Source organism: Myotis yumanensis, unplaced genomic scaffold, assembly GCF_028538775.1.
Source record: "Myotis yumanensis isolate MYYU_CA2020_CCGP unplaced genomic scaffold, mMyoYum1.0.hap1 SCAF_1, whole genome shotgun sequence".
NCBI classification, from domain to species: Eukaryota; Metazoa; Chordata; class Mammalia; order Chiroptera; family Vespertilionidae; genus Myotis; species Myotis yumanensis.
Window position 1 is genome coordinate 120,507,396 of NW_027223752.1, and position 21,320 is coordinate 120,528,715.

Consider the following 21,320-nt stretch of genomic DNA (forward strand, 5'->3'; position numbering starts at 1 on the left):
AAAATAAAATGGCACTTTAAAAAATGGTAAAATGGTAGGAGTAATAATACTGGTTAAAAATAAAAATGTGGTAATTGAAAGGGTAAAATCAGGTGATGGAAAAAGAAGAAAAAGAGAAAAAAAAAAATTGGTTTCTTAGTAAAAAGGTGAAAAAATTAAAAAGAAAAAGAAAAAGAAAAAATTTGCAGTAGTGATGGTCTTTCGGTTCTTCTACTCTTCAGCCTGGTTCGCCTTGGTCCTGCCAGGTATTTAGGAGAGTGTTGCCTGCATTACACTGTTCCTCCGTGTTGTAAATCACAGTCCTGATTTTAAAGCAGGCCGTATTTGTGATCCAGTCTGCCTTAATTTGTATTCCCCTAAGAGTCAGTTTGTGGCTCAACCTCTGGGTGGCAGTCTTTTTTCTTTCTTTTTTATTCTGGGATTTATTTACCTTCTATAGCTGTCACTGGAGCTGAGAGCTGGCTCCAGCTCTGAGGCTGTGGCCAGCTGAAAGCAGGTATCTGGGGTTTGTTTAGCTTCTATAATTGCAACATTGTTGCATCCGGAGCTCAGAGCTGGGCCTGGCAGGCAGGGAACCTTGGCTTCCTCCATCACTGGGGCAAGCAAGCCTCATGTTCGCTTCAGCTGCATGGCTGCCGGCCGCCATCTTTGTTGGCAGTTAATTTGCATATCCTGCTGATTAGCCAATGGGAAGCGTAGCGGAGGTATGGTTAATTACTATGTTTGTCTATTATTAGATAAGATTATTCATTTTATTCTCAAGATTTTTTCCTGTCTTTTATTTTATTTATTTTATTTTTATTGATTTCAGAGAGAAAGGGAGGAGAGAGAAATATCAGTTAAGAGAGAGAATCACTGATTGGCTGCTTTCTGTACACCCACACTGGGGATCTAGCTCACAGCCTGGGCATGTGCCCATGACCTCCTGGTTCATAGCGATGCTCAACCACTGAGCCACGCTAGCTGGGCTATTCTCAAGATTTTTTTGAAGTATAATTCTTACTAATAAAAGGCTAAGTAGTTGTCACGCCCTCGCGTGTGATGCCCCCACGCCATCACAAGATGGCTGCGCGCACAGCGGAGGCAGGACCTGGTGGCCGCTCCGCATGGCAAGGCCTGGGGGTTTTGTGGCTCCGCGTGGCACAGAGGGGGCCGGTCCCAGCATCTCTGCTGCCTCACACAGAGGCGGCAGGTCCTGGCGGAGTGTCCCCGCTGCCTCGTGCGGAGGAGGCAAGTCGCAGTGGAGAGTCCCCACTGCCTCGCGTGCCGCGGGGCGGGTCCCCAGCTCCTGCCTACCTCTTTGGGACAATCCATTAAGGAGCCCGGATGGGTGAGCTAGGCCTACCTCTTTGGGGTAATTGATCGCGGGGATCCCGCACTGTGAGAGGGCACAGGCCAGGCTGGGGGACCCCCTCCTCCAAGTGCAAGAATTTCATGCACCGGGCCTCTAGTGTACATATAATAAAATGCACAACTGACTCTTGTCTCTTTCTAAATAGCATCCCATCCAAAATATTACTTCTTTAAAAAATGTTTTTACTGATTTTTTTTTTTTAGAAATTGAGGAAGGGAGAGGGATAGAGAGATAGAAACATCTTTGATCAGCTGCCTCCTGCACGCCCCCTAGTGGGACCTAGCCCGCAACCCTGGCATGTGCCCTGACTGGGAATTGAACCAGTAACCTCTTGGTTCACTTGGGTCAGTGCTCAACCATTGAGCCACACCGGCTAGGCCAAAAACATTATTACTCACTAGATTATTTTGCCTGTTTTTGAGCTTTATATAAAAACAATCATATGTTATATACTCCTTTGTCCAGCATGTTTCACTCAACATTGTATGTTATGCATGTTGCATATAAAAGTAGTTCATATGCATTGCTTAGTAGCATTCCATTGTATGACTGCCACAATTTATCTATCTACAGTATTGTTAATAGACATTCTTATCTATGTCATTTATGCATTTCTGTTGTGTTTTAGTGAGGAGGAGTATTGCTGGGTTGTATTGTACATGCTGTTTGGCTTTAGTAGATAATACTAGTTTCCAGAGTACATGTACCATTTCCCAACAAGCACTGTGTCAGAATTCTAGTTGCTTTCCAGTTGCTTCATATCCTCACTAACTTTTGGTATTGTAAGGTTATTTTTTGGTCGTTTAAGTGTAGATATACTGAAATCTTATTTTTGCTTTAATTTGCATGTTCCTGATGACTAATTATATTGAGCACTTTGTGTTCTCTTAAATACTGAATACATCTTTTATTGATATATGTATTACACTTTTCACAGTTTTTAAATATTATTGTTTTAATCTTCACCCAAGGACATGCTTTATTCATTTTAGAGAGAAAAGAAGGCAGAGGGAGAGGAAGAGAAACATTGATGTGAGAAACATTCATCAGTTGCCCCCCATATGTACCCCGACCAGGAATCAAACCCACAACCTGGGTATGTGCCCTGACCAGGAATCAAACCCTTAACCCTTCGGTGCACAGGATGATGCTCCAGCCAACTGAGCCACACCGACCAGGGCCCAATACTTTTCACATTTTGAGACTTGATTTCTTTTCACTTTTATAATAGTGTTTTTTGATGAGCAGCATTTGTTAATTTTAATAAAGTTGGACTTACCAATCTTTTATGTGTGTGTGTCCTGTTTAAAGAAACATTTAAAAATTAGGAATTTGTTGTTTGGGCCCCAGTTAAGTCTAATCAAGACAAAAATCTTTGAATTTGAGACCTAGATACAAGTCTGTAGTTTTAAAAAGCACTAGGATGATTTGGATATGTAGTTTGAGTAAAGATTTCACTAGTTCCATTGATAAAATTCAGTCTTAAGACCCTTGATAGTAACTACCCAGCCTATCTGTGCTGCCTTGTTTTCTGTTTCTCCTCTGTATGTATATCCTGACTCCAACCAAATGCAATGACTTGCTATTACTGTCTTGTCTTTACATTATAATCTTGCTTTTCCTATTTTCCCAGATACTATAAGATGTATTTCTTTAAGACTTTCAAGTTTTGCTTTATTCCCCCCCCCTCCAGTTCTCGCTCAAGCTCAAAGAAATGTCTTTCTCAAAATTATCTTAGAAATAATTTGTATGTACCTCTACTGTATTTAGAATATGTTGCATTAATTTATTCATACTCTTATATGTATCTTCTTTTTCCACCAGATGGTAAATTCCTGGAGGGGTGAGGACTATGATTTATCTATCTTTAGAATGGTGCCTTGCTCAATAGCATTTTTTTAAAATATATTTTATTGATTTTTTACAGAGAGGAAAGGAGAGGGATAGAGAGTTAGAAACATTGATGAGAGAGAAACATCGATCAGCTGTCTCCTGCACACCCCCTACTGGGGATGTGCCTGCAACCAAGGTACATGCCCTTGACTGGAATCAAAGCTGGGACCCTTGAGTCCGCAGGCCGACGCTCTGTCCACTGAGCCAAACCAGCTAGGGCTCAATAGCATTTTTGACAGAGAACTAAAGAAGCGATTTTTCTTTGCCAACATTTGTTCTCATTTTTTTTTACTGCGGAATTTTTCCAACAAAAATCTTTTGATTTTGTAGAGTAAAATGAAAAAAATGAAGGAAAAATACAAGGACCAAGATGAAGAAGACCGTGAACTCATTATGAAATTGCTGGGGGTAAGTAATATCTAAAAATATTTTCTTCCTTTGCTTTTCAAGGGGCATCCAGACTCCTGCCTATTATATATGCTAGGTATTCAATACACTTTTGTTAAAATATTGACAATATTGAAAATACTGACATTAACTTCTTTCCTCTATGCATTGAAGTCTGCAGGTTCAAATAAAGAAGAGAAAGGGAAGAAGGGGAAGAAAGGAAAAATGAAGGACGAACCAGTGAAGAAACAGCCCCAGAAACCTAGAGGAGGACTACAGGTCTCAGACAGCATAAAGAAAGAAACCCCATCCTTTGAGGTTATAACTCATGAGTTACAAGACTTGGCTGTAGATGATCCACATGATGACAAGGTAAGGTTACCATACACATGTGGGCTTTTACTTCTTAGGGTGACCAATCATTCTAGGGTTCTCAGGACATGAGACTTAACAGTGCTAAAACCAGGACAAGTAATAACCCTATCCTTGATGAAAAGTCACCCTAGAAATAAACCTATAAGACTAAGATTCCAGTACATAAACATAAAAATGGTGGTGTTCATAGTTGATAAAGTTTATCACAAGTCTTTTAAAATAATCAGTTTTCTGAAACAGGCTTTATTTGATTCTGGTGGGAACTCAGTTAAAATAAGACAAATAATTGGGACTGTTGTTAAGATGAGTCGAAAATAAGTTTGCACTTCTCGAGGTTTTTCTACAGGAATAAATGCTATGTTATCTTACGTAATGTTGTGAATGGCTACACAATCAAAAGTGCCAAGTGCCCTGATTTCAAAACCATGAGAAGTTAACATTTTTTCCAGTTAAGATGGTTGCCTGGTTATTCTATCAAATGAGTACAAGGCCAGCCCTAAGTATATCTTCTTACATGAATACATACATCTTCTTGAAATTCTGAGCAAAGGACTTAAATTTGTAAAAAATTTTATTCAGCCTGTATTTTCATTTATGGCAGTTGAAGCTTTGGTTTTAACTTTGTGTTCCATGAGTGCAGGTAATGTTCATGGAGATTCTAAATGTGTTGCTATTTTCCCCTGTTGTTTACTAATATTAAAATTCATTTCAGTCCTCAAATTTTTAGTTCTCATACTTATAATTTATTCTGTAAACCTTAGACTTACAAGTATTCATTAAAGGTGTTAATTTTGAATGTTCTTTCATGGACATATTATGTCCAGATAGGTTTTTAATGTGAGCAAAAATTAAGCTTATCTTACTGTGTGAAAATTTATCCTAAAACTGTTGAACAGAGACTAAAGTATAAAAGTTCTGTTTATCAAAATTCTGTTTTCTTTTTCCTTGGCAAATGCATCAAGCTTAGTTATTTGTCATTTTTATTTTTTTGTTTACAAAATGTTTTATTGATTTTTAGAGATAGAGGAAGGGAGAGGGAGAGAGAGACATCATTGTGAGAGAGGAACATCGATTGGCTGCCTCCTGTACGCCCCATACTAGGGATTGAGTCTGAAACTTGGGTATGCCCTGACCAGGAATTGAACCAGCAACCCTTTGGTTCACAGGATAATGTCCAACTGAAGCCACATGGGCCAGGGCTGTTTGTCATTTAAATTGTCCTTATAACATTCACCGCTTCAGTATATACTCTGTGGCAGCGATTTTCAACTGGTGTGCCTCAATAATTTTTAAAACATGTAATACCTGACTATTTAGTCAGGAGCACTGACCTCTTTTCCCTTAGATTAAAAAAAAAAAAAAAAAAAAGACAACAGCAAACACAATAGCTGTTCAGTGTGAATAAATCAAAATTATATTTATTTTTTGGTCAGATCGGCAATATATATATTTTTTGATGTGCTGCAGAATCTTAGTAATTACTTTATGTGTGCCATGGGATGGAAAAGGTTGAAAATCGCTGCTATATGGGAAAGTCCTTTTTTCAAACCTCAGAGAACAATCCTTTTTCTCTTTGAATGGCATTGCTTTTTGAATCATTAGACACAAATTAATTCAGTCAGAGTATTGGGACATAGAACACAGAAATTAGATGTGGCAGTCTTGTTAAATCACTCTTTCTCCTCATAGTTTTTAATAGTGTGGAATTTTGATTTCAGTTATAGCTGACTTTTAAAATTTTATATTTGGAGCAGGAAGAGCAAGATCTGGATCAGCAGGGAAACGAGGTATGCTTTTGTCGGGGTCCCTACCACAACACTTTGACTGCACTTCAGCTCCCAGAACGTTTGACACAACTAATTAAAACTGAAAAGGCTAAGACAAGGCTCTAGTCAGACACACTGGGTTTGAATCCCAACTTTGCTACATATAATTGTAACCTTGGAAACATCATTTTTTTGTGCCTCTTCCGTCATCTGAAGAATGGGGATGATAACTGTCCCTAATAGGAGAGAGCTGTTTTGAGAACTAAGGTAACATACGTAAAAGATTTAGAAGAGCTCATGGCACGTAGTACCAAGCATTTTGTCTCTAAATTTACTCATGTTAAAAAATATGGGCAATCTTATAGGCAGCCACCAAATGGGAAACTCTAAGCCCTAGGAGTTCTCCTTAAGGTAAGAGAGAAGGCGGTTCTAGCCCTGAAATTTTCCACTTCAGCACTATGAATATTTGGGGATGGATAATTCTTTGTTGTGGGTAGCTGTCCCATCCTTGGTCTTTACCCACTAGATCTCAGTAGCGCTCTATCTCCCCGCCCCCATCTGTGACCACCAAAAATGTCTCCAGACATTGCCCAGTGTGTTCTGGGGGCAAAACCCCCTGGTTGAGAACCACTGGTCTAGCCAAAGTATCAGTCCCATTTCCATGCAATGGATCTAAATCTATTTGTGGTCATTGTCATTTTTCATTTTAATCCATAGTAGTTTCCCACAACTCAAGTAACACCCAGCAAGTTTTTTTCTCCCTTTCTCTTAAATGGATTATGAGTGCCATTTTGAAAATCATTTTCTCATTTCTCATTATGCTAGGAAAAATGATAAGTAATCAAGAATATATATTTAAACACCATTGGTCTTAAGCTCTTCAGAGCTATAAAGCAGAGCTTACGACTATCAATCAGAAAAGGATAAAAATACATTGAGATACTATTTTGACAGGTTTTAGAGTTTGTTGTTTTTTTTAGAAGTGATGTGAATTACTTTAATAATTGTTTGTTTTCCCTTTTTAGGAAAATCTGTTTGACTCTTTGACGGGACAGCCACATGCTGAAGATGTACTACTGTTTGCCATTCCAATGTGTGCCCCTTATACCACCATGACAAACTATAAGTAAGTCATCACCATTTAACTAAAGCAGCTGTCACAACAGTGATTTATGAGTTGTTTGTAATATCTGTTTACTAACATATACAATTCCTCTTTAAAGATACAAAGTGAAACTTACTCCTGGAATTCAGAAAAAGGGAAAAGGTATTTAAAAACTTTTTTGAATTGTCATTTTAAACATTTCTTGACTGAACAGAACTAGATTCTTCTAATTTCTGTTTACAGCTGCAAAAACAGCCTTGCATAGTTTCATGCATTCCAAAGAAGCAACAGCAAGAGAAAAAGACTTATTCCGCAGCGTAAAGGTAAGGTATTCCTCCTGAACTTTCTGAAGATTGCAGAACATTCTGAAAATGTCAGCGGTTACTTGCTGTTTTTTTGTTCTTGATTTATTTAGTAGATGCATGTTGCAGCTACTTGGTAGAAAATGCTTCCTAGAAGCAGTATCAAATAAGTAGAATCACTTCACATAAAAATTTTAGAAGTGCCTTTCTTTTGATAGCACAGGATACATAAACTGTCATAAAAAGAAATATGATTGACCATATAGAATGTGGAAATATTCAGCAATTCTCTTTTTTTAGGACACGGATTTATCAAGAAACATTCCTGGCAAAGTGAAAGTGTCTGCACCCAATCTTCTGAATATAAAGAGGAAATAGCTGAAATGAAATCCTAAAATATATTAAGAAGAGCCACTTTTATAGTCTTTTGGAAGTTCAAAGATGAAAAAACTCTGTAACAAGACTTCGGCTTTTAAAAATGAACTAAACATTGCCTTGCTATATCTGCCAAAAGGACTTACTCTTGTTTTATTCCACTTTTATAGAGAGGAGACACTGTCTATGATAGAATTTCCAAAATATTTGTGGACAGTTAAATGCTAATTGTATACATCTATAGTTATTCTAAATTTTCTCGAAATTTGTGAGGTTAGTAAGTATTCATGCTGTAAAGAAATTGAATAGTGAAATGGCTCAGTTACTTAGACTATTGACTTGGTAGTCTACTGTATATAATGTCTAATATTATCTATCACTCACAGGCCAATCACACGTTGTTGGGTTTTGTTTTTTTTCTGGTGGTGGTGATTGGGGGCAGTTAAACATTTAGAATTGAGTCTTGAAAACCCTAAGTATTGAAGGAGTAAGTTTCCTTCTGCCTTATACTTGTCAAAATGTTTATTAGACCAGATTTAAAATATAAATAATTCCCATGACTAAGCTTAAGGAATAACACTTTGAAGAAATTGGTGTTGAACATTTCCATGCATTTATACACCCTCACTTTTCACCTTCTTTCTTGTAATCTCATTCAGTTCTGTACCATTTTATTTTCCACCTCTAGTATCAGTGGCATGTTACTGAGTACCTTAACCTATAATGTCAGAAGTGCACTTTTAGGGTTAGAGTCAGAAAAGACTCCAGACCCAGTTTTCTTCTGTCTCCTAGCAGAATGGGGAATAAGGTCATACCTTATTTCCATTCTTTTATGAGCTAGAAAACTGCTACTTTTTAAATGATCAAATAACAGCTACTGAGATTCAACATGACCAATTCCCCAAGACCCTATACCAAAGCATTTAAGGTCAAAGTACTAAACAGCTGTTTGTCCTTCCAGAATTTATTTACCAGTTTTCAGTCCTAATGAGATTATTTTTCCATTTGAAATTGATGTTTAAAAAAACTTTATAACTATGTAGCCTCATATTGTAAGTACAACAAAATAGACTATTCTTGCCATTAAAAAACATCTAAATTAATTTTTGAAAATAATAACTTCAACTTGGGGGGTAGTATAAGTGTACAGATGATGTATTGTGGAATTGTGTACCTGAAACCTGTATAACGTTAACCAGTGTCAACCCAATATACTCTCAATAAGAGGGGGAAAAATAACTTCACCACTTTAGGTGATAAGAATAAGTATGTTTCTACCGATAGATATCTTGAAGTTATCAAAAAGGAAATATAACAACCATTCCTTGGGGTAAAGCCCAAGTATTAATTTTCCTTTGTTTTAACAGAAGACAATTTTACTGGTGTTAAATACATTTATTGTAAACTTTGGACACAAAAATAGGTTCTCTAGGCCATTCACATGCACATTAAAACCAAAAAGCTGCAAAGCTACACAATGCATGTAACTATACAAATGATGCCACTCTTTGATGTTCACAGAATTGCTGTCCATGCAAGGTGATCAGAGGCATGATCTATGAAACCTAAGACCCAGAAGTGTTATTACTACCAAACCTCTGATGAACACTGTGAAGTAAGTGTTTTGGAAGGCAGTTCCACGAGTTGGCTAACATTTCTTTAAAGCAAATGACTGCTTCTAAGCTTAGCCTGAAAGAATAAGGGAAGAGAAAAATAATTTCACTTTGCTGTTTAGAAGTACCCTCACTTGATAAGCTATTAAAAAGAAAGAAACCATTTTCTTTAAAGATTTTCATAGGAACTGGTTAGTTGGATCCATAAAAACTTGTTAGTACCCTTTTAAATTATCCATAAACCTAGTTTTTCAAGAGCACTATTTTAAATACTCTAAAGTTCCAAATAAAAAGCTACTTACCTTACAAGAGATTTTGGTTGAACTGAAAATATGAGTACTTCATTACTGTGTGCCTGAAAAATAGATAAGAAGAACACATTAAAAAGCAAATACTTCACAAATAAGTTTCAGCAATATTATGAAGTCTCCTTTAACATAAGATAGTATACTTACCGCTCTGTGATGGACAAGAAGGTTATTGGCACACCCACCAAAAACAATTACTTCTCCTTCATCACTGGCACAAGCTGTATGCCATAATCTACATTCAAAACAAAAGCTTGAGTTTGCAGTCACCCAAAACACCAAATTGATCATTTATACTAGAGAGACTGATGACATAAAAACTAGAGATCTTTAGTTCAGACCAAAACATCATGGAGTGAGAAGCAATTACCTGAAAGAAAAGTAGCCAAAGCTAGAAAAATCAATGTTTTATTTGGATGTCAGCATTTCCTCTTTGGTCCAGACCTCCTATGCAGTGAGGGGTTTGAACTGACACTGTTCTCTAGATCTTTGTTAGCAATACAGATCTGTGTGGTATATGGCCTCTTCTGCTTTTCATAGACAGGGCCAGTTGGCCTTACACAAAACATCTGAGGTATGCTGAATCTGCCTGATGATTCTATGGAAAGAATATTTGTGCCAAACGGAGTCTTACTGTCCTGACTATACTGAGGTTAGAGGCTTAGGAAAAATGCAGGATGACATATCTTAATGTGCTTTGAACACCTAGTTTGACTATCATTTCCTTTCTAGTCTTTGTAACAGTTCTTTTTGAGGATAACAACAAAAATAACTGGGTGTTTAATGGGCTCTTCTTTTTCGATGGCTTGACTTCTTACTCTTTGTTATGCAGTGCCATTGAAAATCTAACGGAAAGTTCTTGATTTTTTCCTATATACATTAATTAAGGTTTTTAAATTCTCTCCTTTCCAGTTCCTTTTCTTTTTCTTTTTTTATAGTAGCCTAGATGCAGTTCAGTTCACTTAGGTAAAGAACTTGATTATGAATGTTAACTATATCAGTAATTTTATGACAAAGGGAAAAGTGAAAATCAAACTCCAGTCCTGTCTTTCAGAGATGATGGAAAAGAAAGCATCTGATACTAGGATGGGTTTGTTGTTGTTGTTTTTCTTTCAAAAGGCCTGATGTTAAACCTTAGTGAATGCTAGGGTATTTATTATTCTGTCTTGTACACCTTTACGGACCTCATTAATTTAGTATAAGAATTACCTTTTTAAAAAAATATATCTTTATTGATTTCAGAGAGGAAAGGAGTGGAAGAAAGAAAGAAACATCATTGATGAGAGAGAATCGTCGATTGGCTGCCTCCTGTATGCCCCACACTGGGGACTGAGCCTGCAAGAGAATTACCTTTTTAAATAGTTCATACCTTGGTTTGTCAGTGTAGGGATGATTAAACTGTAGCCATTCATTTTTACTGATACAGTAAGTCCAGGCATCACCTGATTGAAACAAAAAAACAACAACTATGAAGTATTTTATTCTACCAATGTGATATTGATATTTAAAGGACATAGCTTTAGCAAGAAAGGTTATCAATCAGATTGTGATAGATAAGAGAAAGTATATTTCCTTTTATCCTCTGCAATAAACCAAGTAAGCCCTTGCATATTAGAGTCCTTCAGCAGGGCCTTTAAGTATTCCAGGACATTTCTTTACAGAAAATAATTAACAGGGTTATATTATAGGGTCAAAATTAATAGCAACCTTCCAACTGACCCTGTAGCCCTAATACATCCAAATAGACTAATTTTTTCCAACTAAGTATATATGATGAATGATAATTTATCACTTTTTTTAAAAAGAAAAGTTGAGAGAGGTGGTTTTAAATTGATTTCAGAGAGAGGAAGGGAGAGGGAGAGAGAGATAGACACATCAATTTCTCCTGCATGCCCTCTACTGGGGATTGAGCCCACAACCCGGACATGTGACCTGACTGGGAATCAAACCATGACCTGATTCATGGGTTGACACTCAACCACTGAGACACACCAGCTGGGCTCATTTTTTTTTTTTTAATATATTTTTACTGATTTCAGAGAGGAAGGGAGAGGGAGAGAGAGAGAGAAATATTAATGATGAGAATCACTGATTGGCTGCCTCCTGCACGCCCCCTACTGGGCCTCCAGAAACCCGGGCATGTGCCCTTGACCAGAATCGAACCTGGGACCCTTCAGTCCACAGGCTCTGTCCACTGAGCCAAACTGGCTAGGGCAGGGCTCATATTTTTAAACGACTTACTTAGTGGCTGTTTATCAGTGGTAAATCCTCCAAAGAGAAAGAGATGATCTGAAGAAACTGGTGTCAGTGAGTGCCAAGATCGGCCAACTGGGCACATGCCTTGTGGAATTCTGAAAATAATAGCTAAGTTATAATACTGACTTCTAAAAGTAAAGAAATATTGAAGTTTTCTTTTAAAATTTATATGGAATTAAAGAAAAAAGAGACTTTAAATTTAAAAACGCTTTTTGGTATTAACTACATACTTTAGAATGAACTATTTTCTTTGACGGTCAACTTTAGACCTTTTCTTTTCAACAAACATTGAGCACATACTATATGCCAGGCACATAGTTAATGGGAACTGGAAATACAGAAAATTTAAGCAAGTACATTTTATACTAATAATAGAGAAAAGGGAAAAAAGCCATTGAAATTTTTTGAAAAACTTTTCTAAATAATTATCTAACGTAATACCTACAATTCATTCCACTCCCATGTATCCAGATTAAGATAGTGAAGATCATTCATTCTAGCATCCTAAAAAAGGATAATTAAATAGTTACCATTTTGAATAATTCAAAGCAAGTCATTGAAACTGTTTATATACTCACCCGATATCTGCCTCCAAACACAAAGCCCTTGTTTCCAACTGTTGCACAGGCATGGGCAGCGCGAGGTGAAGGTGCTTTACCCTATTAAAGTTAATAAGCAATTTATTAAGTAAGGGAATGTTTTATAAATACCAGAGTCTTCAGTATATGAAGATACTCATATAATAATGGTGCTATGTTAAGTGCTTTGATGTATTAATTCATTTACTCCTCATATGTTCTACAGTTACAACGGTTTGGGCTGAGGATACTTGAATGACAAACCACTTTCCACATAAGAATATGCAGACACTTGAGCTTTCAAGCTGAAGTGTAGACTTCTAGTCAATAGCAGTACTAAAGCACACTAGTAAAACTGGGACTTTTAATTTTACATTTTTGAGGTGTATTACTAAAACAGAATGCTTGTTTTATTTTTATCTGAAAGCTAGCACATTTTATAACATCTGTAATCAGTATAAACAGTAGCACTCAATATCTATTAGATAATAGATGCTGGGATGATCTACACATTCATTAAACTTTTCTGAGTTCTAGAGTGCTTGGAGAATTATGAAAGCTATGGCCCTTCTCCAGAAAACAAGAAGAATGAACTATCAATCTTACCACCACCTCCCAACTTCCTTTCTCTAATAGTCATGCTTTAATAATCCATTAGTCTTTAGTAACTCACAGTAGTTATAGGCTGACTCCAGATAAATGTTTCAGTGTCTAAAATATGTACATGATCATTCCATCCTCTTGGGTGACTTGAATTCTACAGAAAATAGTAAGAATCTGAGTTATTTTACAATTACTTTACAAAGAGTGTTTGCAAAATTATATAGCCTTGGTCTGATTTGTTAATTATTAACAAAATGAACAAAACTACTACCAAACAAAATGTATTATTTCAACATACTAAGCAGGCTATATGCAAATATGAAACTTCACTTACCCAAAAAGATGTTTCATCAAATTCAAAAGTTCCCAATACTTTATCTTCAGGTAAATATCCATACCCTCCAAAAAATATTAACCTATTATATTAAAACAAAAACATAAGACATTAAAAATTCAGATATGCAAGTTAGTATATAAGAGATTTTTCTTCTTTGTTACATGAGTTGCAAAGGCACAGTTGAGTATATGAAAATACTCATAATAAACGGCTATATGTCTCAGGGCTATGCTAAGTGCTTTGATGTATTAATTCACTTAATCCTCATACATTCTACAATTACAAAGGTTATTGGCTAAAGATACTTGAAGGCAAACCACTTTCCACATAAAACCCCAAACCTTAGTGCTGCTGCTAACTCACCTGTTTTTATATACCCAGACACCAAGTTTATCCTTTGATGATGGAGGAATTCCTTGGCAATCAATTCTTTCCCACTGTAATACTCTGTCTGTAGACCTTAAATCCAGCATGTAGAACTGTCAAAAGCAATGGTTTCAGTTAGATCTGGTTTTGTGCAAGAAATTCAACCTTGGTATTTAACTTTGCTGTGATTTATAATAATAAGAATATCATCTAATTCAATACTACCTATGTGTCTACAAACTGTTCTTGAGTCTAGATAAGGAACTTGTGCCAGAATATAAGTTACCTAAGTCACTAAGCATCCTGTTTAGTTCAGCTAATTTTTTTTTTCCACAGCCACACTTTTTTGGTGAGGGAATAGAATATATTGGTTTACATTCTGGGCTTAGATAGGCACTTAGAGTTTACTGATCTAATTTATGGGTATCAGGATGGTATAACCAAAAAAAAAAAAATCAGACTCAGCAATTGCACTCCAAATTCAACTTAACAAAAACATGTCCTATGTGCCTACTTAACTCTAGGAGCTAAGGACAAATCTTAAAAGATTAAACATTGGTCTATCTTTAAGGTTCACTTCCAAGTGCTTGAAAATTCTATATATATATATATTTTTTTTTATTTTTTTTACTTAAGACTCCCAAGCCACTTGATATATTATGACTACAATTTCTCTGAAAGCCACAGCTCTCTTTCTCAAGCTTCCTCATGTTGTGCAAAATTATTTTTCTCCTTTGCCCTGAAAAATACATGGTTCAACTACAGCCTATCGCTATGCTTCAGAACCCTTTCTTTAAACAAAATCTTTAAGTAAAAGCCTAAAATATAAAAACTAAAATGGTGCTACACTTGTTAAAATGGTAGCGGAAGGGGTGGTCTGGAGCCACCTAACACCATTATGCTCCTCTCACAGGTGCCCTGGAATTCCTAGGAGCAGTTTGAAACTATCTCAGCCATATGCTCCATCTACATTGGACCATTTGACATTTCCATGAACAACATATTTGTTTACACTTCTGCATCTTGAAACCTATATCTTGCCTCCCCCTTTGAACTGTATTATTCAAGAATCACCTTCCTACCAAACACAATGTCAAGGAGTCTTTTTCAGATTCAAAAATATTTACTGAGCTATTACAATAGCCAGGCTCTGTGTATCTCTGTACCATATGCTACTGAAATCATTTACCTGTTATATGTGTCCCTTCTAGAATGAGCTCCAGGAGGCACAGACTCATTCATCTGAGTCTCCAATGTCTAACCAAGTGCTCAGCATACAAGGTGCCCAAGAAGTTGCCAAATAAATGAATTTTTAGTCTGCCTAGATCATATGCACCTTTCTGACTGACTTCATCTGTCTCTCCTGGCCTGAGAGAACAACTGATCATCTTTTTCCTATTTGGGTAAAACATGAACAAAGTCTGAATGACAGTATCTCATGGTGCCAGATCACAGAAATGTTAGTAGATACAATTTTGTCAGTGTTAATTTATCCTTATGGCTTTCTGAGTGGTGGCCTGTTAATTTTTACCCTGCCCCCCCATGATTACCTCGTTTTCATCTAATTTACTGTTATTCATCTAACACTCCAGGTTGCTAAAAGAACAAGTAGCTGCAAAGAACACAAAGAAAAACAACATGGGAAGTTACTGCACACAGGTTACCAACCAAGTTGATTTTATAAAAGGCCTAGGTAAATACAAACTGGTAGACAAAATACTGAAATGCACATTCATACCATAATCAAGTACACATATTTTTTAACTGGGACAGGAATAGCTATGGGTAACCATAGAAGTCTCAAGTTGTCTAAAGAAAGAATAAAACTGCCTTGAACCGTAACCCTTAGAAACACTAACCTTATTCGTATTGCCTCGTGAGTGGTGTCCTCCGAACAAGTACAGCATCCTGTCTACACACACGGCACAGCTTCCTGACATGGAAGGAGGAACATCACCTTCAGTGTTCATTTTTTTCCTGAGAGGAAAGCAATGTAAATAAGCCTCCCACAAGGGAAATGCAAAAATATTTTTATTTTTCTTCTATTTCCACAATAAACGGGGAAAAAATAAAATGAACAGGTTGACTAGATAATGTCTAGGGTCTCATCTAGCTCTAAAATTAATTCAAAGAATGAGTTCTTTCCTCTTCATTCCACAGGCTTTGCCAGCTGGTCCTGCACAGAGGCCAAATGAGAGCTTCTAAAAGCTACAGTGTCACATTACTCCAGGAGCACACCATTTTATGTTTTTTAAACTAAATTGTTTGCTTTTTATTTACATGGCCATAAAGTGGTTGTTTTGTTTTTTGTTCTTGACTGGGCCAGGAAAACAACGTCCCAGTCCTGACAGATTAATTCAGTAGGTGTTTTTATTTGGTCACCTTTAGCCATTCAAATGAATCTGATTCAGATCGTATGTAATACTACAGACACTTATGTAGTACTTACTATAGGTCAGGCACTGCTCTCGGTGCTTTGCATATTTTGACACATTCTGAATCTAAAAATAAAGCTGAATCAAGACTCATTAAGAAATAGAGGATTCAGAATATTAATAGGTCACTCAAGGTCTTCTCACAATATCACTTTATAATAAGGTTTTAAGTTTTAACAGGCTTATTTTTTTTAAATATGGGGCTGACTTATTATTTTTATTTATTCATTTATTTTTTATTCCTCACACAAGAATATTTTTCCATTGCTTTTTTAGAGAGCGGGAAAGACAGAAATACATCCATTGGTTGCCTCCTACATGAGCCCACCAGGGCCCGGCCGGGGAGGAGCCTGCAACCGAGGTACATGCCCTTGACCGGAATAGAACCTGGGACCCTTGAGTCCCCAGGCTGAGGCTCTATCCCTGAGCCAGACCAGCTAGGGCTACGGGGCTGATTTTTAAAAATATGTAGAATTCCATATTACAGGGATACTGTTACACATTTCCAATTATCTAGAAAAAGATTGGCAAACAGCTCAGAAAACTCCGAATAACTATGTACAGAAGAATCCTAACATGCTTAGTTTAACTGTTAAATCAAGTGGGAGTACTATTCCAGTTCTGAGATCTATAATATGTAATATATGTAAAGCACAAAGTTCTCACAGTGCAAACCACGGAGGAAGACTACTTCATAAATCCTCAAACACGACTAACCCAGCCTTTTGAGAATCGAGTTAATCCTGCCACGGACCTACTCTTGAGTCCCACTGCTATGAGACTAGCAAAAGACCCTTTCAGCATATCCCCACGGAAGACAAATTTACGTTAGTTTTGTTTTTTAAACAAAACATACTATTTATGGAAATTTTAATGTTAGAACTCATTAAAATATCACCTTTATTTCTAGTATATACAATCTATAATTTTTTGCATTTAAGATGCCACATAACAAAAGACATAACATCTTGAAAAATACATATGTGGAACTTTTATTGTATTTCCATTCCAGGATCTGAAGCCTCTACCTCTATTTTAATACTATGATACTTTATAGAGCCCTGAATAGAAATTTCTCCAAGGATCACAAAAATATCTAGTAATTACTGATATTTCTGAAGAGACGCTAAAGAGTAAGCTTAGCAGTAAGGCCAAACTAGCACAACACTGTTTTCAGAACATATAGCTTAGCATCTTTAACTAAAATGTTTTTATTGATTAGAATGGGCTTTACAGAGTTTCTTTTTGTTTGCAACAGTATTTGAATGTTTTAGTCCCTCTTATAAATCTAATTACCATCTTCCAGTTTCCATGTTGTAGATCCATAGTTCTTCTCTAGGCAGATAAAAGTCATATAATCCTCTGACTTGGTTACTCTAAGAACCAAAAAGAGAAAATTGAAAATATAAAAATAATTGGTATTCTAGAGGCACGATTGTATGTTTTTTCATATCTAATTTGAGATACTGAGAATTACGGAAAATTAAATAGGTCCAACAAATCCATCAAATGCACAGTCCTCCCCACCCCATGCCACATACTCAAAAGTAATGCTTACTATAGACAGCTCTTATTTCCAGTTTTTGAGAGAGCAGTTATAACGGTGTAGGTGCCGTGGTGCAGGAAGGTAAGAGGTCAGGAAATCTCCAAGGCCACTTGATCCTGAACAGACCGTGCACCAAATGTCAGTTGCATGGCTTCAGGAGAGAGTATCCCCGTGCGGTGGTCAGCAGACTAAAGAAAGGTCTACCTTTAACTCTTCACCCACACTGGCACATGATGTATATAGTTTTCTAGCCATTGTTTCCTTTGACCCATGCATTCTCTACCAAAATGCAGAGAGGGCAGCACTGCAAATATTAAGTCCTTATGCAATATTTTAAGTTCCTTGTTCTGCTCCATTTCCTTCAGGTAATAATTTTTAACAGACTGTGTGTACCATATGCTCTTAGAACTAGCTGAGTACTACCCATGGATTGCTTTATTTAACCCTCACAACCACCCTTAAATGTAGTTGGTATTTCAAGAAAACAGGTTTTTTAGAGAGGTGATTTGCCGAAGGTACTTGGCAAGTAATGGTAGAACCAGGATTTCAGCCTTCTTTTCCTGAAATTGCAACTTCAACTGCTATCTGACCGCTCCAGCCTTTGAGCCTCACTGGCCACTTTCTGAACAATGTCAACATACAGTCAACAATTGCAGTTCACTGAGAATGGGTGTCAGAGTCCAATAAGCTTGAGTATTATACAGGAATAGAGCACCCGGCCGCCATGTGAACTTGTTGCTTTTCACTCCACCCCTTGCAAAGGGAAAGGCTAGAAGACAGGAGGCTGACCCTGAGGAGATGAGCCTGGCCTGGAGAGGGCAACTGACTACTGTGTGAGAAGCTAGGGTTTACTGCCTTCAAACAACCCGCAAGAGCTTCCTGAGCCTACTCTCAGGTTCTGGCCAGTATATGGATAGCCTGTTTCTAACACCCACCTAGTTCACCGATACGCCTCAACCCTGCCTCAGCCCTCAGCAGCCAGGACCTCAAAAACAGCACCAGAGCCCTGACCGGTTTGGCTCAGTGGATAGAGCGTCGGCCTGCGGACTGGAGGGTCCCGGGTTCGATTCTGGCCAGGGGCATGTGCCTTGGTTGCGGGCACATCCCCAGTGGGGGGTGTGCAGGAGGCAGCTGATCGTTGTTTCTCTCTCTTTGATGTTTCTGACTCTCTATCACTCTCCCTTCCTCTCTGTAAAAAAATCAATAAAAGATATATTTAAAAAAAAAACAGCACCAGAAATATTCTACCCTGACTACCCCACCCCTCCCCATGCCCAAAGAAAGCCCCATTCCCTCAATGCTTTACAGACAGAATTTTGAATAAAGTAGTTTAGACTGAAATATGATTGACCAACAGGTTTACTTTTCTCCTTGGAAGTTACTTACATTTCAATAAGGGTCACCACATACCTACCCCTCTTCCTCTTAACAAGTGCCCCCTAAGCACCTACTCATAGAGGCTGAGGAAAACACAAATTAGACTGGCAAAAAAAAATGCTTTTGTTGTTAAACTACATGAAATAATCAGGCTGCCACGCACTTCATCCCATCTACCCTTTGAGTCATCTCACAAGCTGTCAACTGTGATCAGATCAACTACCATGAACTGAAATTTACTGCCAGAGTCACAAAACAAGTCATCAAAGGAACAGGTGTAGTGGCCTAGATTTCAAACCAATGGGGGAGGGAGGAGATAATTTTCCCCCCAGTATGTTTTCATTGATTTTTAGGGAGAGGAAGGGAGAGAGAAATATCCTTGTGAGAGAGACATGCATTGGTTGTCTCCCATACACACCCCATCCAGGCACCGAACCTGAAGCCTGGGCCTGTGCCATGACCTGGAATGGAACCAGCGACCTTTCAGTGCAGGAGAGGATGCCCAACCGAGCCACACGCGCCAGGGCTAAGACGAAAAGGGACTACAAAGAATGGCTTTGGTAGGAATGCATTAGAGCCAACTGAACAGATGACACAATTCTAGAATGTGCAGTGTTATTGGGAAGTTCTTAGGAGCGAGAGAGAACTAGCGGGCAAGGTTTAGCGTGGGGAGGCGGCCCCTGGCAGAGGGAGAGAAGAAATGCAACTGGCAACTAAGTACATCTTTATCATTAGGGTCAAGGAGCTGCTGCTACTGTTGGTTACTGGTGGAGCGTTTCCATTAATGTTCTTAACAGAGGTTCCTTCCGACAAATTCCAGCCTGTCTCAGCGGGAACAGCCCCACAACGTTCCCACAGCAGAGCGATGGCCACCCGCACGGGCGGCAGGACCGGCGCGGGCGGGGAGTGAGGGGCGACGGCTCCTGCGGCCTCGAACTCCGGGGGAGGGAAGGGGGGTGCCTACACCCCCGCCGCCCGTCCGTGGCCAACGGTGCCGGCGGGCCCAAGACCTCGGTGCCGCACCCCGCCACCTCTCACACACACCCCGGCTTTTAAATAAAAACACGGTTAGTCACCAGGCGCCGCCCACCCTGCCCTCGCCCCACACAACGCTCCGAGCTCCAACAGCCTCGCCGCCGCGAGCAGCGGGGACGGTGCGGGCGGGAGGGCGGCGTGACAACAGCCCGGGAGCCTTGGGACGGGCCCGGGGTTCGAGAGAAGGTTCCCACACGCAGGGGACAAGGGGGGAGCCCAGGGGCCAGTCGGGGCGCGGTGCCGGCCGCGCTGGTCCGCCCGCCGGGCCCGCGGCCCCGGCCCCGGCCACCCCGCGCGCCGCCGCGGCCGGGCCCACTGACCTTGTAGCCGCCCCAGACGAACATGTGGCGCCCGTCGCCCACGGCTACGTGGCCGCTGCGCTCGGCGGGGCAGGCGAGCTCCGCGGCCTCGCAGCTCTCGTAGGCCGGGCCCGGCAAGTCGTCCCGCGGATCGTCGTTGCCATCAGCCATCTTGAGGCTGCACTTCTGTTCGCTAACAGTCCCCACCGCGGCGAGCGGGGAACAGACAAAGGAGACGGGAGAAAGAAACGAGCCGCGGCGAAAGGGACGGCGTTGAGGCCGCCCCTCGCCGCCCGCGCTCCGTCCGGCCGGCCCCTCGGAGGACGGCCCCTCGGAGCGGGGTCGCGGGCGGGCGGGGCGGCGGGAGGGGCGCCCAGGGCCGGTGCCGCCTCCGGCCGTGCGCCCCGCCCCCGCCGAGCCTGAGCCCGGGTTTACGCCGCGGCCGGAACCGCCCGATCCGCGGAGGCCGCCGCTGGGCTCGGGCAGCGCTGCCCACGCTCAGCGCCCCCAGCGCCCGGTCCGCCCGCCGCCGAGCTCGCGCCTCCGCCCCGGCCCCGGCCCCGGCCCGCCCCGAGCGGAGCCAGGGCTCCCACGCGCGCCGAGCCGCCTCCCACGGCGGGCGCTGCACGGCTGCGCTGCACTCCGCCAGGGTTTCCCAAGGACTTTCTTCCCCAGAAATTCCCTCCGAGGGTGCGCAGCCTGCACAGGGCAGTGAAATGCCCCGCTGGCATCTCCTGGTCTCAGCCTCTCTGAGGGGCCCATGCCCGCTGCCCCGTGGACACGAGGAGACGCGCCTCGCCCCTTCTGTGCCACACGCCACCCACGCTCTTCAGGTTCAACAGAGACCTTTTTAAAATATATATATTTTTATTGATTTCAGAGAGGGAGAGAAAGAAACATCAATGATGAGAATCATTGATTGGTTGCTTCTGCACGCCCCACACTAGCGATGGAGCCCGGAACCGGGCATGCGCCCTGACGAGAACGGAACCCGGGACCCTCAAGTCCAC

General features: G+C 40.1%; 2 protein-coding genes across 6 annotated transcripts in view; one reads left to right on the forward strand and one right to left on the reverse strand.

Moving 5' to 3' along the window:
- The window catches only part of NEMF (nuclear export mediator factor), a 79,947-nt gene extending 72,264 nt beyond the window's left edge, over positions 1 to 7,683 (forward strand). For 3 of the 4 annotated variants that reach the window (XM_070431371.1, XM_070431382.1, XM_070431391.1), the window contains 7 exons: positions 3,578 to 3,655; positions 3,809 to 4,006; positions 5,761 to 5,796; positions 6,801 to 6,901; positions 6,999 to 7,042; positions 7,124 to 7,203; positions 7,483 to 7,683. In XM_070431371.1, coding sequence (XP_070287472.1) covers positions 3,578 to 3,655; positions 3,809 to 4,006; positions 5,761 to 5,796; positions 6,801 to 6,901; positions 6,999 to 7,042; positions 7,124 to 7,203; positions 7,483 to 7,560 — 615 coding nt within the window. In that variant the 3' untranslated portion in view covers positions 7,561 to 7,683. The remainder of the gene's footprint in view (positions 1 to 3,577; positions 3,656 to 3,808; positions 4,007 to 5,760; positions 5,797 to 6,800; positions 6,902 to 6,998; positions 7,043 to 7,123; positions 7,204 to 7,482) is intronic. The other variant, XM_070431379.1, reaches the window with a different exon arrangement.
- Positions 7,684 to 8,931: 1,248 nt separating this feature from the next.
- On the reverse strand, positions 8,932 to 20,658 carry KLHDC2 (kelch domain containing 2). 2 transcript variants are annotated; one of them, XM_070431400.1, is made up of 13 exons: positions 20,332 to 20,658; positions 17,350 to 17,429; positions 15,478 to 15,595; positions 13,616 to 13,731; positions 13,250 to 13,331; positions 12,986 to 13,069; positions 12,313 to 12,393; positions 12,180 to 12,238; positions 11,720 to 11,829; positions 10,848 to 10,920; positions 9,626 to 9,713; positions 9,473 to 9,525; positions 8,932 to 9,246 (listed from the first exon to the last, which is right to left on the reverse strand). In XM_070431400.1, exons 1-13 carry the CDS (start codon positions 20,479 to 20,481, stop codon positions 9,123 to 9,125), a joined length of 1,218 nt encoding a protein of 405 aa, XP_070287501.1. In that variant the 5' UTR covers positions 20,482 to 20,658; the 3' UTR covers positions 8,932 to 9,122. The 2 variants fall into 2 exon arrangements, with proteins under 2 accessions (XP_070287501.1, XP_070287511.1); XM_070431410.1 differs by lacking the exon at positions 20,332 to 20,658 and adding an exon at positions 17,612 to 17,759.
- Positions 20,659 to 21,320: the final 662 nt, after the last annotated feature.